This window comes from Melospiza georgiana, chromosome Z (assembly GCF_028018845.1).
Source record: "Melospiza georgiana isolate bMelGeo1 chromosome Z, bMelGeo1.pri, whole genome shotgun sequence".
NCBI lineage: Eukaryota > Metazoa > Chordata > Aves > Passeriformes > Passerellidae > Melospiza > Melospiza georgiana.
Window position 1 is genome coordinate 19,583,877 of NC_080465.1, and position 16,541 is coordinate 19,600,417.

Consider the following 16,541-nt stretch of genomic DNA (forward strand, 5'->3'; position numbering starts at 1 on the left):
CATAGAAACAGACCCACTCACCATTTCACCTATTTTTTTTTTCTTCCTCAGCAATGTATTTTCACTGAGAACTTCAGACATTTGACATTTTCAGAAATGAGGACTTGAAATTTGACAGAAAGTTTATGATACTTCCAGGAAAGTTCTTACAGAAAACATTGCTCAATCTGAGTTGCTCTCAAAGGCTTGCACATTACAGACTTTCAACTGACCTATTTAAATTTTACAACAACGGAGTCCTTGGGTATCTAACCACATTCCTCACTATTACTCATGTCTCCTAAGCATTAAACTAGGCAACTTGATTGTAATCCCCAAGCATTAGATATACTCTACATCTCTGAAATTAAGGATTCAGCAAAAGTTTCCATACAGCAACTTGGCCACCAATTATCATTCTAGAAATCCCGTTATATTTTGACTGAGCTTTAAATTATTCTGCTGTTTCATCTGGAGAAAGAAACAGTGTGATTCATTCAGGAGATAATAAAAAGCAGGATTTCAATGGGCAAAGAGAAGAAGAGGACCAGCAGTAGTGGTATGAAAAAAAGCACTAGAAAGCAAAGAGCACCGAAGTGAATGGAAAGTAGCAATGACAGGAAAAATAACAGAAAAATGTCTTCTACTGGATGGTGTAAGACCTAAGCATGATACAAATGGTATGAAATAAAGGATGAAGATTGTACTGGCCATGACTGGGATGAAGTTAATTTTTTTCATACCAACCCACATAATGTTGTCTTCTGGATTTTTAAATACAACATGGTTGGTAACACACCAGTGTTTCTGCTATTCCTGCACAACGTCAATGCTTTTTTACTATTTTATCCAGCAAGGAGGCCTGGGGTAAGCAAGAGGGCAGGAGGAGAACACACAGCTAGTACAGCTGACCCAAGCTGATCAAAAGGTAATTCTGTATCATACCATGACACACTCAACAATAAAAGCCCAGGGAAAGGAGGGAGAAGATGAAGCCATTTGTGGTTAGGGCATTTGTCTTCCAAAGTTACACTTACATAAACTGAGGCCCTGATTCCCAGGAAGTAATCTGACAGTGGAAAGCAGCAAACAAATTCCTTATTTTGTTTTTCATTTACACGCAGCTTTTCCTTCATGTATGTAACTGTCTTTATATCAACAGAGAAATCTTCTTGCCCTCCTAATTTCTCCTTGTCACACAGGAAAAGGGAGTAAGCAAGCAGATGTGTGTCTCTGGTTGCTAGTCAGGCCAGCCTACCTGAACAGTTAAAAGTTTCTTGGCAAGGGGGACATGACATACAGAAACATTTTCCTCATACCCTCATTTCCTAACATTCAAATATGAAATTGAAGTGTTCCATTTGATCCATTTTGGGCCTCAAAACACATGGACAAGCATCGAGTCTGGGACTATATTCAATCCCAATAAACAAACTGGTGAGTTCCCTGCAAACCTATATATAGTTTGTAAACATAATTACGTAACTGGATTTTAGGCTGAGGCTGTATTAAGTTCAAAACCAAGTGTATGTGCCAAGTAACATCCCTGCCACTCTCAACACCATTCTTAACTTGAACTTGGATAAAACCCAAATACCCAGAGATACAATTAGAATAAAATCTTTTTAAACAATCAGAACAAAATTGCAGATGTAGAATCCAGCTACACAATACCTCCTCCACAGTTTCCTGTATCTGCATAGGAATTGGTTTTGGAGATCGAAGCCCTATAGGAACAAACACTGGAGCCTTGTTTACTTCCTCTGATGCAAAGCATTCATCTTCATCATCAAGTTCAAAATCATCTGCCTCCTCATCCTCCTCCTCGTCTTGAGAAGCCCGGAGGGTAACAAAGGTTATCTCTGAACTTCTGGGTTCCTTCCCAGATTTTCTTCTCTGTGTAGTTTTCAAACTTTTGTCTCTGGTAACACTCAGTTTAGCATCTTGCCTTTGAATCCCCTTCTCACTGCAATCAGCCTCACATTCAGAGGCAGAAGAAGTAGCCGTTTTGGCCTCCAACACATGTTCTGGCAGTGCCATCTGTTTTGATGATCTCCTGAACTGCCTCCTAAAGAACAGAACAAAAACAATGAAATCCAAGACTTTCCAAAGGGAGGGATACAACAAATCAAAATAAACTTAATTTAAAAAAATAAGTTATCATTATGACCAACAATGCAAACTATTTACTTCTTAACTTCTTAGTGACACATAAGCATTTAATCAGAAATTTAACTTCTTCCTGTGTACATAAGGTACTTATTGCAAATATGTATTAAGCAGTTTCAAAATGCTAGAAATGTTCACAATTAAACTTGCAAGAAACACAATTCTTTGATTAGAAAAGTATGAAATTATTTTAATTTTGAGGGATGTGGAAGTCACATACTTTTTAAGTCATAGGAACAGTTCCAGTTGTCTTTTGCTAAAGCTAGACTAGAAGCCCCCAACTATGATACTTTAATTGATCAGACTATTGTTTACAAACTGAAACTGTTAGGTGATAACTACTTATCTGCTTTGGTTTCTCAGACAGCATTCTCTTCAATAATCAGTTACCTACAGTTTCCTCCTTTAAAATCATGAGCACAATCACTCTGAGTACCAAAAGCAATGACAAACTTTGCCCCCAAAACATTCTCCTTGGTAAACTGGTCAAGAGTGGAAGCAAATGGTAGCAGAGGACACTACTGGCACAAAGTTTCTCTTTAGGTTAATCCCACAATCCTGTGCCTCCAAAAATAGGTACTCTCGTGTCCTCCCCTATAAAATCAGGAATTTCTGTTGAAACCATGGGATAGATTGGTGTAAGTACTGGCTGTGTTCATTTTATGAGAATACAGGCAGAGTAAGAGACAAAGGAGCATTTGCACACATCTGCTAAGTTCAGATGGAAGACACAAAAACTGACATGCTGCATGCACTCACATTACACATGGCAGAACTATGGCCAATAATTGTCAATCAACTGAGTTTGGTTTATAAAGCAAAACAGCTGTTTTACCTTGTGAGACTGCCTGGACACTTTTCTTGTGAGGTAGAAAGCTGAGAATCATTATCTTGCTCTACGTGTTTCTCACTCTCTGATGATATCCCTGGAGACTGGAGTGTAATGTCCAGCCTGATTGTCTTACGAGATATTTCTTCAACATTCTCTGCAAAACTGTGTTTCCTTGTAGCCTCTGAGAAGGATGCAGCTTCCACTGTACTACTGGAGTTTTCCTGAACAGAGGAGATTATTATTACCATATTAAGTGCCAAACATTTGTAACTGGTTTTGGTGACTTAAAGAACTTAGTTTGAGGATCTCGAGAATGTGCCCAGCTGTCTTCTCTGATAACTTAGGATATTTTTCCTTGATGTCTTTAATTTTGGGTTCTATTGCAGAGGTGTCATTAACTGATATTATCTATGATACTTGAATTCGCAGTGCAGCTGGTAGTTAACAAACCAACACCATACTCAATTTATCAAGAGCAACAACCCTTTAGAAGCTGGAAAGATAAATAACTTTCTAAAATTACCTATTAATTTAAAGAACAATTTGCAGGAACTATTTTTTTTCTGCCTTGGGAACAAGGTAGGAAGAAAAAACTAACATACTTTATAAAAAAGCATTTCAATATTATTCAACATATACACAGACAAACATCAGCAACCACAGTTCTATCAGCTATGGATACTTGGCTAAAAGAATATGCTAACTAGAAGTTTTAGTCATACATATGAAAAAGAAGGAACACTAGATAAACTTGATGCAGTTATCCAGCATTAGAGATGGAACTAGTCTGGGCTAAGTTAGGCCTGCTGAGCAAATTTAAGAAGGTCTGAACTTTGTTCACACTCGTTTTAATTTCTAAGTATACTAACACAGATTTTAGGCAGTATCTGAAGCTAGGTAACTGCCTTAATTTCCATTGTTCAATGAATAACAAACAGTAAATTATTTTTCAACAGTGTTAGCACGTATTTAAGATAATGCAAATTTCTGATCATATAAACCATCAAACTTAAGACAACAGTGTATATTAGGTATTTCCATAGGTTTTAAATTCTAATTCCATTTATTCAGTATAGTTTCCAATGGTGACTTTTTAAAAAATCAAATAATCACATTAACATTTTCTAGCCACATACTGGATTTCTGTGCCACCTATCTTTCTAAGAATTTGGGCAAAAGGATTGAGGTGCAACTGGCTCAAAATACATGATAAGCACTTACCCCTGATACACCTGTTTTTAATAATACCAAAAACTCTTCATTTCTCTCAGTACTATCCTCTTCTCTGTTTTCACACTCTCCAGGATAATCTCTTTTCCTAGTAAGTCTCATTAGGTCTGGCGTCGGGTTCCAATGGGGTTCTCTTCCTCTCTGTTCACTTTCTTCTCCAGAACTTAATTTATCACTGGACCTACAAAAATATGTTTTAACTTTTACTTCTGAAGAACTATAAAGTACACTCTATAAGTGTGGCTTACTATCAGATATTTAGTACTTCTAGCTAGAAATGAACTTATATTCTGAATTTTTATTTGCTTAGTTGGCTAAATGTAAAAAAAAACAAAAAAAAAAAAACAAAAAAAAAACCAAAAAAAAACCACCAAAAAACCATAAAAGAAGAAAAAAAGCACTGCATAAGGGAGATAATTCATCTGCAGTAGTGGACCTTCCTGATTAGTTTTGGGAAAGATTTTAGGAAACACAAGAACACAAGGTCAGATAGACTGGAAAGTGTCAGACCAACACAGGTCTCCAAAATTAAGCAGCCATAGGAACACTATATTCACTAATTCCAGTGCTCAAGGTTCTACTGCTTTCAAAAAGGATAGAATTCTTACATCTGTTCAAACAAGTTCAGATTGGTAAGAGAGAAATCTTGGCCTTCTAAATTCATGGCTTGAGAAGAAGGGACTTAGAGTAATCCAGAAGAATACAATTTAGTCAGCCTCATCTGAGTCCCTGGGAAGGCGATAGAACAACTGAATCTGGAAACTACTTCCAGACACATGAAAAACAACCTAACTTGGAGTAGTTAGCATGGATTAGTAATGGGGAAGTTATAATCAACTTGATAACATCTTTCAATGAAATGACTGGCTCAATAAATAAAGGGAGAGAAGTAAGTAGTATCTGCCTGGACTCCAGCAAGGCTTGTTAACACTGTTGAACACTGTCTCTTGTAACATGCTGATAACTGAACTCATGAAGTATGGACTGAAAGTACATTAAAAACTGATTGAGTTGTCAAGTTCTGAGGTTTGTGATCAGTGACGCAAAGTCCAGGTGGAGACCAACAACCAACACCAGTGCCCCATGGGTTAATACTGTATCGACTCCTGTCCAGTATCTCCACAAAATAATCTGGATGATGGAGCAGAGTGTAACCTCAGCAAGTTTACAGATTAGGCAAATCTAGAAGGAATTGCTTCCCAAGGACAGACACGCCCAAAGGTTATATTGGCCTCCAGAGGGACCTGGAGAGGCTGGAGAAGTGGGCTACGGGAACCTCAGCAAGTTCAGCACGGGGAAATGCAAAGTCCTGCACCAGGGCAAGAGCAACCCAAGGCACCACTGCATGCTGCAAGCCACCCGGGTGGAAAGCAGCTTTGCAGAAAAGAGCCCGGCTGTCCTGATGGTCTCTGAGTTAAACGTGAAGCAGGAAAGTGCTGCGGCTGCACAAGCAGGTAATGGTGACCTGGGCTGCAGCAGGAGAAGTGTTACCAGCAGGCCAAGGGAGGTGATCCTTGCCCCTTGTCCAGCACTGATGAAGCCACACCCGGAGGACTGAGCAGTTCTGGGCTCCCTGGTGGGAGAGACCTGGATGCACTGCAGACAGCCCCTCAAAGGGTCACACCAATGGTAAAGGGCTGGAAGCATCTCTCCTATGACAAAAAGCTGAAGGAGCAGGAACTGTTCAACCTGGAGAGAAGGCTCACGGAGAGCCTTCTCTGAAGGATCTGAAGAGATCCCTCTTCCAACAGTTCCACAAAATCTCAAGGGGAGGCCGCAAACAGGACAGAGCCGGGCTCTTTCTAGGGGTGCCCAGTGATGGGACAAGAGACAATGGGCAAACGCTGCAAGACAGGAGGTTCTTCTGAGCACCAGGAAATCCTGTTTCACTGTTAGCGTTACCAAGCACTGGCACAGGCTGCCCAGAGAGACTGTGGAGTCTCTATCCTTGGCAAGATTTTTGAGACATTTGAGAAGCTGTCCAGACAGTATTGGGTAACCAGCTCCAGGTGCCTTGACCAGAAGACTTCTAGCAGACCCTTCCACCCTCAACCATTCTGTGAATCTGTGAAAGTCCCCCATCATAGAAGATGATAACATTGTCAAGTAAGGCCCTTGTCTTGCTAGCCAAAAGACTCTGGGACATGATTTCAACATAATTTTTGGACGAGATTTTAGAGTTTTAGGGACAGATGCAAACCAGAAGTTAATTCCAGAAAATGGCAAAATTTTAAAATAGATTTGGGACTGCTCTATGTAAGTTAAGACTGAGCAAAAGGTAGCTTATAACACAGAGAAACAAAGTGAGCTTGCTGTCTTCTTGTCAGTTCTCAATTATAAGGGAGTGCAAATGGCATTGCTCAGTCTTTAGTCCACATTCATGGTGCACTGTACCCCAAGAATTTATTAGTGAGAAATTCGGACAACTAAACCCTGATTACTTGCTTCTACTCTCACCCATGAAGTACCTTCTAAAAAGAAAAATAGCCTTGGAAAAAAACCCCTAATCCTCTTAAAACCTGTTCTACTACTTAAGAACGCCACCTAGTGACTTGCACAGCACATAGCAGATAACAACTAGTAACAGCTCCAGAAGCAAGGGCTGTATAACAACAACTGGAAAAATGCACAAAATTTTTAAAGTACTGTCGCATCTTAACCACAGCTGACAAGTGTCATGCAGTCAGTCAGTCCCCAAACCCCAGGGAGGAGGAGAATTGGAAAGAAAAGGTAAGCCTTGTGGGTTTAGATATGAAAAGTTTAATAATCACAACAAAGTAAAATATAAAATAATGAAAAGGAGAGGCAGACACACAGACAGAGGGGAATAAAACACAAGGAAACAAGTGATGCGCAACTGCTCACTGCTTGCTGACTGACACCCAGCCTGTCCCCAATAAGTGTTCAGCATCTCCTAGCCAGGTCCCTCCAGTTTATGGAGTGAGCATGATGTTCCATGGTATGGAGAATATCCTTTTGGCCAGATCACACCAGCTGTTCTGGCTGCGCTCCCTCTCAGCTGCTTACGCACCTGCTCCCTGGCAGACCATGAGACACTGAAAAGTCCTCAACTCAGGGTAAGCACTGCTCAACAAAAACTAAAATGTCAGAGTGCTATCGATGTTATTCTCATATTGAATCCAAATTGCAGCACTGTATCAGCTAATAAGAAGAAAATAAACTCTACCCCAGTTGAAAATGAAAGATTTTTTACTTTGAAAAGAGGTAACTTTACCTTTCTGTGGTATCCTGAATGCCTCCTATAGCATCTGTAGATAGACACTCTTCTTGCACTCTTTTGCTGTTATAATTTGGTGATGTTTTAGAAGAAAAAAGCGTTTCTGATGTCATGCTTCTTGAATTTATGTCAAGATTGTCATTCTCAGCCAAATTTCCCACAAGCAACAATATGTCCATGTCATCCTTTGATTTGAGAAAAAAAAAGCCCAACAATATTAGCAAAGTATATAAAAATATTTTATTTATTATTATAACAAAATATATCACCTGTAAAATAAAGTGTTGCAAATTATGATCAAGTTGCTAACCTGAGATGAAACTTCATTTAAAAACTGCCAAGTAGTTTATGGTACCATCACTGCTCCTTGTTCCTCTAGGAAGGCATTTAGCTAATAAAAGACATATACTAAAACCAATATATTCCTTCATGAAAAGCAACCAAGGAGCTCAGGAGAAACCCAGCAACAGAATACAACATGCAGGTAACTACTTGTGTATCATGAATATGACTGAAATGTCAAAATCCAAGTGAAGTCTTTGTATGTCTTATCAATGTGTCACTAGCAGGATTTTGGAAAACCCTGTAATAGCATGCAAATACTGAGCAGAAATTCTTACTAGGCTGAAATTAATTAATGTATTTACAAACAGCTTATTTAGATGCCTTAAAAAAAGCTAGAGTGGAACCAAGAATTAGTAAGTGTAGTCAGAAATAGAATCTCACTTTTGAGGAGAGAAGGTTTTCAGATTCTTCTGTCACAGGTAGATTCTCTCCATGATTCATTTCTTCTTCATCTGGGGCAGTAAGTTTTTGTACTACTGGAGATACTTTTTTGCTGTATGTTCTTTCTAGGTTTGGTCTAGCTCTTGGAGACTCAATCCTTACGAGTTGTCCTGGTTTCAGAGCACTTAGCCTGCCTTCTTGGGAGGTAAGTTTTTCAGTACTGATGAATTTAAAGCAAAGCAAACAAATTAAATGAAAATACACATTTTACTTTGGCGGGGAGAGAAAATAAGCACTACTGCACTTACATTTTGAATTAACACTTACACAAGAGACCACCAGACTGCTTTGTTTAAGATTAATAAAATTATATTTTCAAATACATTTCTCATTTATGGTTAACTTTGGAGCAGAAATAACAAAATTATTTTGTCAAGGCATTTTTAACATAAAAAATAAGCCGTGTTGCTAACCATACCAACATGAAAGCATCAGCAGTCTAACACACATTTAAGATCTTATTTCAACAACAGTGGCAGTAAAATAGAAGAACATATGGATGGACAAATGAGAGTCAAGTCTCTGACATTTTGCAAAATTTGAATGTTACATATCTTACAACAAATCTTACACACATGATTGCTACTTAAGTAAATACAGACCAAGTAATAAATAATCTTGGTCAGGAACCTATGAGCTTGTACAGATCAAGTATGTACCAGATAAATAATAACGAAGAGTGCAGGCAAAAAAAATGTGCTCTGAAAACACTGGAAAAAGCTGTTTGTAGGCACTGGAAATGAAATACTGTAAAAAGACAAAAGAAGAATTGACACTTGCAAAGGTATCTCATTATACACAGATAAAAGCTTTTCAAATGCTATTTTGCTAAACTCAGACCTCACCTGCTTTGTTCAGACAATAAGGTTTCAGAAATAGAGAGCACCTGAGGCACCTCTTGCTGTTCCTGTTCCTCTTCGCTCAATACATCTGCTTGACACAATACAGCTTCATTTTCACCCTTCAATTTACAGTAAAGGAAGCATGAAGAAAAATAGAAGTACGTAAGCTTCTAAAACAGACATCTGCTCAATATACAAAAATAGAAACGATTCTATTTTCCCAACTGAAATAAAGGTAAAAATCATGTTATCATAATTCAAGTTATATGCAAAAAGGAACAGAAGTCTTAATACTCCTGGGATACCTAGAGTTAAGTTCTTAAACACTATGTGCACCCAAGCATTATGGGAAACACCCGTCTACTTAGTATTCAATCAATTTCCTAATACATGAAGCATGGTCGAAACAAGATACTTCAGCAAATGGAAAACCTTTGAAAACTGGACACAGCAGAGGGGAGCACAGACACACCCCAGCCACAATAACATAGCCTCAAGATCCAGAAGGCCTAATAAGCTTCATGTCTGTATTTACCACACTGGTTCCACAAAGAAGCCCCTCAAACACATCCTTCAACACTTCAGGCCTGACAGCTTGACTAGTAAAGAGGAGCATCAGACCTGCTCTGGTTCTACAGATTTGCCCAGTACAGAGCAGATGCATGTGCGTGGTTCACAGGCCTCAGGCCCAAAGTAGCCAAAGCTGAACCACAAGGAACTATCCCAGCTAGGGGCGAGCCGACTGTGGCACTGATGGAAGATGAGAGATTCCTGCAGGACACAAGTATTTCTGATAGGCTCAATAACAAAACCAGCTATAATCACTCCAAAACAGTCACTCTTGCAAAATTTAGCTGTATTCCAAATCTAAGGCAAGTCTACACAGATATTCCTACATTTGTGACATGATTCATGTGCAATCCAACAAACAGTTACACAGACACATCACACTGTAAATGGCTTTCGAGAATTTCCACATCTTCTACAAGTGCCTAGTAAGTGTTTGTGGGGATACACAGTGTCATTTACTTGTATGAAATAGAGGAGTATCAGGTATTGTAGTGATGAAGCCAGTTAAATATTATCAAATTAATAAAACCCCTTTTTCATAAAAATAGCTATCCTCTGCCTTCACTTGAGACATTATACTAGATTGCTCAAGACAGACTTGATTCATCTAAACAGGAAAGATGAAATGAGAAAAGAAAGGTAATTCTTATGCATTTTTATTCTAGAGTTTGTATAAATGTGCATTTGTTTTCCCCATCCTGCAATTCAATCAAAAGCAGATCATTTGTAAAAAGAATAATTAATACTTCAAGTTGTAGACCTCACTGATTTCATACCTACAATACCTCAGCTTACCATGTTTTGGGATTTTTTTAAATTTAATATATTGTCTCAGCGTCAGGCAATGCAACTTCAATGTTTTCACTTCACTTTATAAAAGTGAACACGCACTTCAAACCAACTTTGAAGGCAAAGCCTTACTCTTATTAAGGCTTACCATGACAGTATTGTCAAACTCATCTTTTTGCTCTGCATCCGGCTTTTTCTTGCTCTCACTTTCTGATATTTGTAACTCCTCCTTTCCAATAGTTCTTACCAAGTTTGGCTTATATGTCTTGTTCTGTGCCAGCTGAATAGGTGGGAGAGGTGCACATTGATGTTCCTCTTGAGTGCTGTTTGTATCATCAATGCAAAGTTAAGACAGAAAAAATAATCCAAAACTTAGTACAAACACAAACACAGATCCATTAGTACTACACACAAAAACCACTGAGTATTGAGAAGAAATCTTGTGAACTAAAAGCTCAGCTGAGTTTAAATTACAAACAACAACTTGTTCCAGCGAAAATTTTGAAGCACCGGTCTTCTAAATATTTCCAACAAAATAATTAACTAACTTACTGACTACTTGTTGCTATAAAACCAAGGCAGTTTTTACATGTTTTCTTTGATAAGCAAACTAGTATTTCCCTGCATGAAATTAATCCAGTCTTTCAGATGATGAAACAGTTATAAAGTGAATGCTCATTCATGTCATGCTTAGCATAGAAGCTACTGAAATTGCAGTATCACTGGTGTTAAACTATGAGAATGGAAATTTTGTGCAGTATTTTCATTGGAATATGTTTGCCAGATGGCAAGCCATTGGCGCAATAATTTCCTTGTAAAATTCTTTCATTGTTACAGTCAAGGATAAAAGTAGATAAGCCCTTACCCTGCAATAGTAGTGGAAATGTCATCTTGGCAAATTTCAGATAGGCAGATCTCCAGTCCACTATCCTCTGATCTTGAAAATGTTTTTGGGGACTTACAACTTGGCCTCTCAGAAACCTCCTGAGAGCAAACTGACATCTGCTTTCCCAAGGATTCTAGTGCATTTAAGGCTTCACATTTTCCTGCTTTCTGAAAAATGTAAACACAAGAACCAGAAAAAGCTGTAATAATAAACCAAAAGGAGAGTTTATGATGTCTATGAAGTTTGGTATACACCACACTCTGAAAAAACTCGAGAGTTTTTTTGCGCTCTCCTACAAACTCCTCTGTAACTGCTCACTAATGATTTCCCAGTCTTTCCAGGACAAATACACAATTTTTTATTTAAGACAACAAAGCCTGAAATCTGTGCCATCTTCTATTAATACTTTTTTTTTCTTCCCTGTCATCTCTATAATGCCACTTCGGGTCAGAAAGACATCTAGACATGTAACAAGAGATTCATCATATCATCAAGTGTGAGTCATCTTCTCCTCACATATGACCAAGTGAAAAGTACACAAGTTTTAAGGTGGAAAATTCAAGCTTTTGAAAAAAATTGTTTCAAAAAGTTAACTTTGTATTTTTTAAAATCATCAGTACTTCATTTCACAAAATCAACAGCTCACATATAACTAAAGGAAAAAAACAAAAGCCTTACATCTGTGTCAGGAGGGATGCTACATTCACTATCACACTGCGTCAAACTTTCTTCCTTGTTGGTATCTTTCTGTGATGCACTTTTACTATTTACATCCAGAACTTCCTTTCTACTAGTTGCTCTTAAATTTGGCTTTGGTCTCTGGAATCGCATCCTCAGTAGCCTAGCAGATGATACAACAGTTTTCTCCTCTTCCTTCTGAGGATGAGATTCCCTGCAAAAACAAGCAAAAGAACAATCAAAGACATGGGACAATATGGCATTCTTGTATAGAGCTCTCAGAGCAATAACATTAGTGACATGAAAAAGAGCCAATAAAAACAGTGATTGTCAATAAATGCCTCTGTATCTTATAAACAGATAAGCAAAGAAGTTTACCACCCCTTCCACTTGAGACCTGGAAGACAAACTGAGACATTTTACTACGATACATACATTTTAAAAATACCTTCCTCTAATCATGTTTAAAAATACCCAGAAGACTTACAGAATACCTGTGTTTGACTAGTTTTTCAGGAGGCACTTTAATACGAAACCAGAGCCTGTACTCAAGGATCTATAAAAGCACACTAGAATGCACTGTGGAGACCAACATCGAGAAGACAATCACAGGGACTGAACATTAGAAAAGTGTATTTTTTTGAAAATTAGGCGAATAGTCCAAAGATCAAATTAACATCAAAGAGCATATCTATTTAATGCTTTCAAGCTCTTGGGGTTTTGTTAGTTAAAGTCTAGTATTGTCTTGATATATATGTCTTTATATATATACAACTTGTTTGTAATGCCGAAGTTGAATGTAATATGGTATAATACCGAGAGATACTGATAGCTTCGAACCATTTCTTCTCTCAAATGAAGTGAAATAACCTTACCCTGTACTAGAATCTGAAACCGGTTTGGAGACATCTGACAATCCCTTTTCATTTTTATTGCTTTCTGCTTCTGAGGACTTTCCTTGGAAACACTGTCTTGTATTTGAGTTCATCTCAGAATCTGCAGAAATATCTTCTAACGTCACATTGGATAGCTGAGTGCCTTCATGAACTGTTAAATCCTGAAACGAATAAAAGTTCCACTTTGTTAAGATGAAATATTTACTCAATTTCTCTTCTAGGAGAGCAGGAAGAAAATTATAAAGTTTAAATATTTTCTACAGAAACACTAAAATTTTTGTTGTTTCTTGTCATCCAACCAATATCAGTGTCTACTATAAAAGTAAAAAGTTCTTTTTCTTTATATTTTCTCTTTTAAGTGGTTCATCTTCCAAGGCGTTTTTTCTTTTCATTTCTCTTTCCAGATATGGTATCACAATGCAACCAAGTCAGATACATTCCATTTCCACGTATGCTGGTTTTGACTAGGGCAGAGTTAGATTTCTTCACAGTGTTAAGTGTCATGCTGTGGTTTGGGTTTATGCTGCACATAGGGTTGATAACACAGAGATGTTTTAATTATTGCTGAGCAGGGCTTACACAGAGCCAAGGCCTTTCCTGCTTTGCATATTGCCAAGCTGGAGAGGAAGCTGAGGGGGCATGGAAGGATGGGAGGGGACACAGTCAGAACAGGTAACCCAAACTGACCAAAGTTTCACATCCTTCTGAGTCACGGACAGGCAGTTCAGCATACAAAGTGGGGGAAATGGATTTTGTCTTCCCAAGTAACTATTATGTGTGATGAAGCCCAGCTCTCCTGGAGGTGACTAAACACCTGCCTGCTCATGGCAAGTAGTAGAAGAGTTTCTGGTTATGCTCTGCACATGAGTGTAGCTTCTGCTTTCCCTACTAAACCTTACTCAGGGTTATCCAGCACTCAGGAGTTTATCTCAGCCCCTGTTTTCCAGCTTTTACCCTTCGAATTCTGTCTCCAGTACTGCTGGTGGGGCAGTGAGAAAGTGAGCTGGTACTTGGTTGCTGACTGCACTTTAACTTCACACCATAGTAAACAGAAATCAAGTGTAAAAATTTGGAAATTTCATGACTACAAATATAGTTTATTCTGAAATAATAAATAAAGATGCAAAGCCTATCCCTACAAATTATGGAGCATGTACCTAGGTCTTTGTTACCAAGGCTTCTATTAAGAACCCAACAAAACAGTATGCATAAGGAATTGCTCAAGAAACTTACACTTTTGAGGCAGCAATCATTGTTTTCATCTTGATGGTGCGTGACACCTTTTTCTGCTTCTCCACCTTCTGTTGTCTCCTCTTCAGGATCTTTTTCATCTATCAGTTCTTTTTGCCTTGCAATAGTTCTTCCTAGATTTGGTTTTGGTCTCTGTATTCTACCTCTTTTTAGAGGTGTTTGATTCAACACAATCCGTTTGCTATCTTCTTTTAAACCAGCTGTTTCATTAGACCTGGAAAACATATATATGATCCCTGAAGTACATACCACATCTGAAAGTGGGAGAAGACTTGGAGAACAGATGCTTTTTTTCCCTCTGTTCTTTTAAATAGTTATTAACATACACTTACTAAAATATATTACTATCTTCCTGAAAGAATAAAACTGGAAATGTATGTACTAAGGACTGAGAGTTTAAACTTATGCTTGCCCTGCTATTTTCCTCTTCCCATTGGTGACAGGATATGACACTAGAGAAACCTTTCTCTGATCCATAATGGACCTCTTTGTATTCCTATCTAGTTTAGAGGCAGATGGACCCTACCTAGTCTAGAGGCAGATTTAATAAAGAGTTTAAAAATATGTACATATTCAGAGTTTTTCTTCTGTGAATTCAGAAAATATATAAATAACTTTTTTAACTTACTAATGTAAAAGTATCAGTAGTGCATTACTAGAATGGTCAGATTCTTCTACAAATTTTACACTGAGCATCAAGTCACCGAGCAGGTTAATGAAAGAAGTAACTGAAAATTTTTTCTGGCAGATTATCACACCCACTTTATCTCCACTGATCCTCCTCAAGTATCTCCCTTTAAAAGACAAGCTTGAGGTTTTGGATTTTTATTTCTCTTCTTGGTTTAGGTTGTTTTGGGAATTTTTTTGTGGGGCAGTATCTGGGGGAAAGTTGGCTTTTTCCAGTTTTTATTTTTTACAATCTCTTCTATAAAACAAATTACTGCTTTTACACTACAGCTGCCACTTCACTGAAGAAAAATGCAACGCTTAATAAATATGTGCATTACATTGCACATATTGAAATTTTTTCTTCCTCTTATTTGACATCTAACACTTAACTACACTTTAACAACACTTACTCTTATTGTTTAAATACTTAACCACTGAAATGGATGCATTTTAGTATTAAAAATAAGTAGCTAAGGCTTGTTTTAGTTTTTGAGGGACTAAATTTTCAGCTTTTTTAAATGTACATGACTGACTTATAATTTAAAAGTGCAACTTTAAAAATTAAAATGCTTAATAAATGTTTCATAATTAATGAAGATTCCTCTTTTGCCATCAATTTCTGTAGTGCAGAAGTTTCTTAAAAAACTTCTATAATTACCACACTACGAAATACTACCAGAAGCGACAAGAATGGTAAATTGCAGGACAGCAGTGGTTATCTTCTTATTTTTCTCATACTTACTGAGACACAGTCTCCAGGACTTTGTCATCTTTTTCTGCAGTATCTTCACTGGTATCATCAGATCTACTACCTAGGTCATTATTCTGAACAAAAACAGAGTATTATGACATGAACTGTCTTACATTGATAAAGTACAGCATCACCTAACTGACCAAATAACTGCTTGTAAGAAGAGACAAAATAGATTGCTTATGACATACAAACAATTACAGGATCAATTTCTCAGTCAGACAGGTGCAGTAAAAACTACAGCAAAGTTGTATGAAGTTGTATGTGCTGCAGGACATGAAAGACTATTGGCATCTACTGTTTGTGTAACAACCTCTCACTGCAGCTGAGGTCACTAAGCAATACCACACTACCACTTGCAGCAGGTTAAGTAAGTGGCTAATTCCTGTTCATACTCAGGAGCAAAAAAGTAAAGAAAAGAAGATAACATTACTGTTGTACCCAGCAGCTTATTATCTTCAGTTATGTTACTTTATTAAATACCTTCTCGGTTTCTCCCCTAGGCTGTAGATGGGATATTTTATCATTTCCTGCATCTTTTTCAGGCTCTTCTTTCCTTCCAGATGCTCTTGTAACATTAGGTTTAAATCTCTGTCGATATCCTCTAACTATTGTCTTTGCAACTGCAGTTTTTTCAGGTTCTCTGCACAAAGGATCCACAGTAACATTTACTCCATAATATTCAAGTCTACAAATACCACACAGTCTTGCACATATTTCTTTACTTGAATTTTGTTGTCTTCAGAAAGATTTGCATAAACTTATGGAAGTTGCTTCACATAAGAAACAAGCTTGGTTTAGTCTTACAATGCACGAAAACTCGATTTATCTATGTATTAAAAAGAGATTAATTTATCACACAGGTGAGGAATTTAACTAAACTGCATATCACAGCTGCTTCTGCAAACACCAGAAGCAGAGCCATTACCTGATAACCGAGGCTGGCAGGGAAGCAAAGCCATAGTTATCATGCTC

At 37.7% G+C, this 16,541-nt stretch overlaps 1 protein-coding gene across 2 annotated transcripts in view; it reads right to left on the reverse strand.

Moving 5' to 3' along the window:
* The window catches only part of BDP1 (B double prime 1, subunit of RNA polymerase III transcription initiation factor IIIB), a 52,540-nt gene that overhangs the window by 16,793 nt on the left and 19,206 nt on the right, over positions 1–16,541 (reverse strand). Inside the window, exons 16-28 of one of the 2 annotated variants that reach the window (XM_058043549.1) lie at positions 16,050–16,209; positions 15,558–15,640; positions 14,129–14,360; positions 12,875–13,056; positions 12,000–12,213; positions 11,301–11,488; positions 10,683–10,758; positions 9,080–9,195; positions 8,175–8,394; positions 7,446–7,633; positions 4,202–4,391; positions 2,984–3,201; positions 1,654–2,047 (exon numbers count right to left, since the gene is read on the reverse strand). In XM_058043549.1, coding sequence (XP_057899532.1) covers positions 1,654–2,047; positions 2,984–3,201; positions 4,202–4,391; positions 7,446–7,633; positions 8,175–8,394; positions 9,080–9,195; positions 10,683–10,758; positions 11,301–11,488; positions 12,000–12,213; positions 12,875–13,056; positions 14,129–14,360; positions 15,558–15,640; positions 16,050–16,209 — 2,461 coding nt within the window. Of the gene's footprint in view, positions 1–1,653; positions 2,048–2,983; positions 3,202–4,201; positions 4,392–7,445; positions 7,634–8,174; positions 8,395–9,079; positions 9,196–10,583; positions 10,759–11,300; positions 11,489–11,999; positions 12,214–12,874; positions 13,057–14,128; positions 14,361–15,557; positions 15,641–16,049; positions 16,210–16,541 lie in introns of both variants that reach the window. The other variant, XM_058043548.1, reaches the window with a different exon arrangement.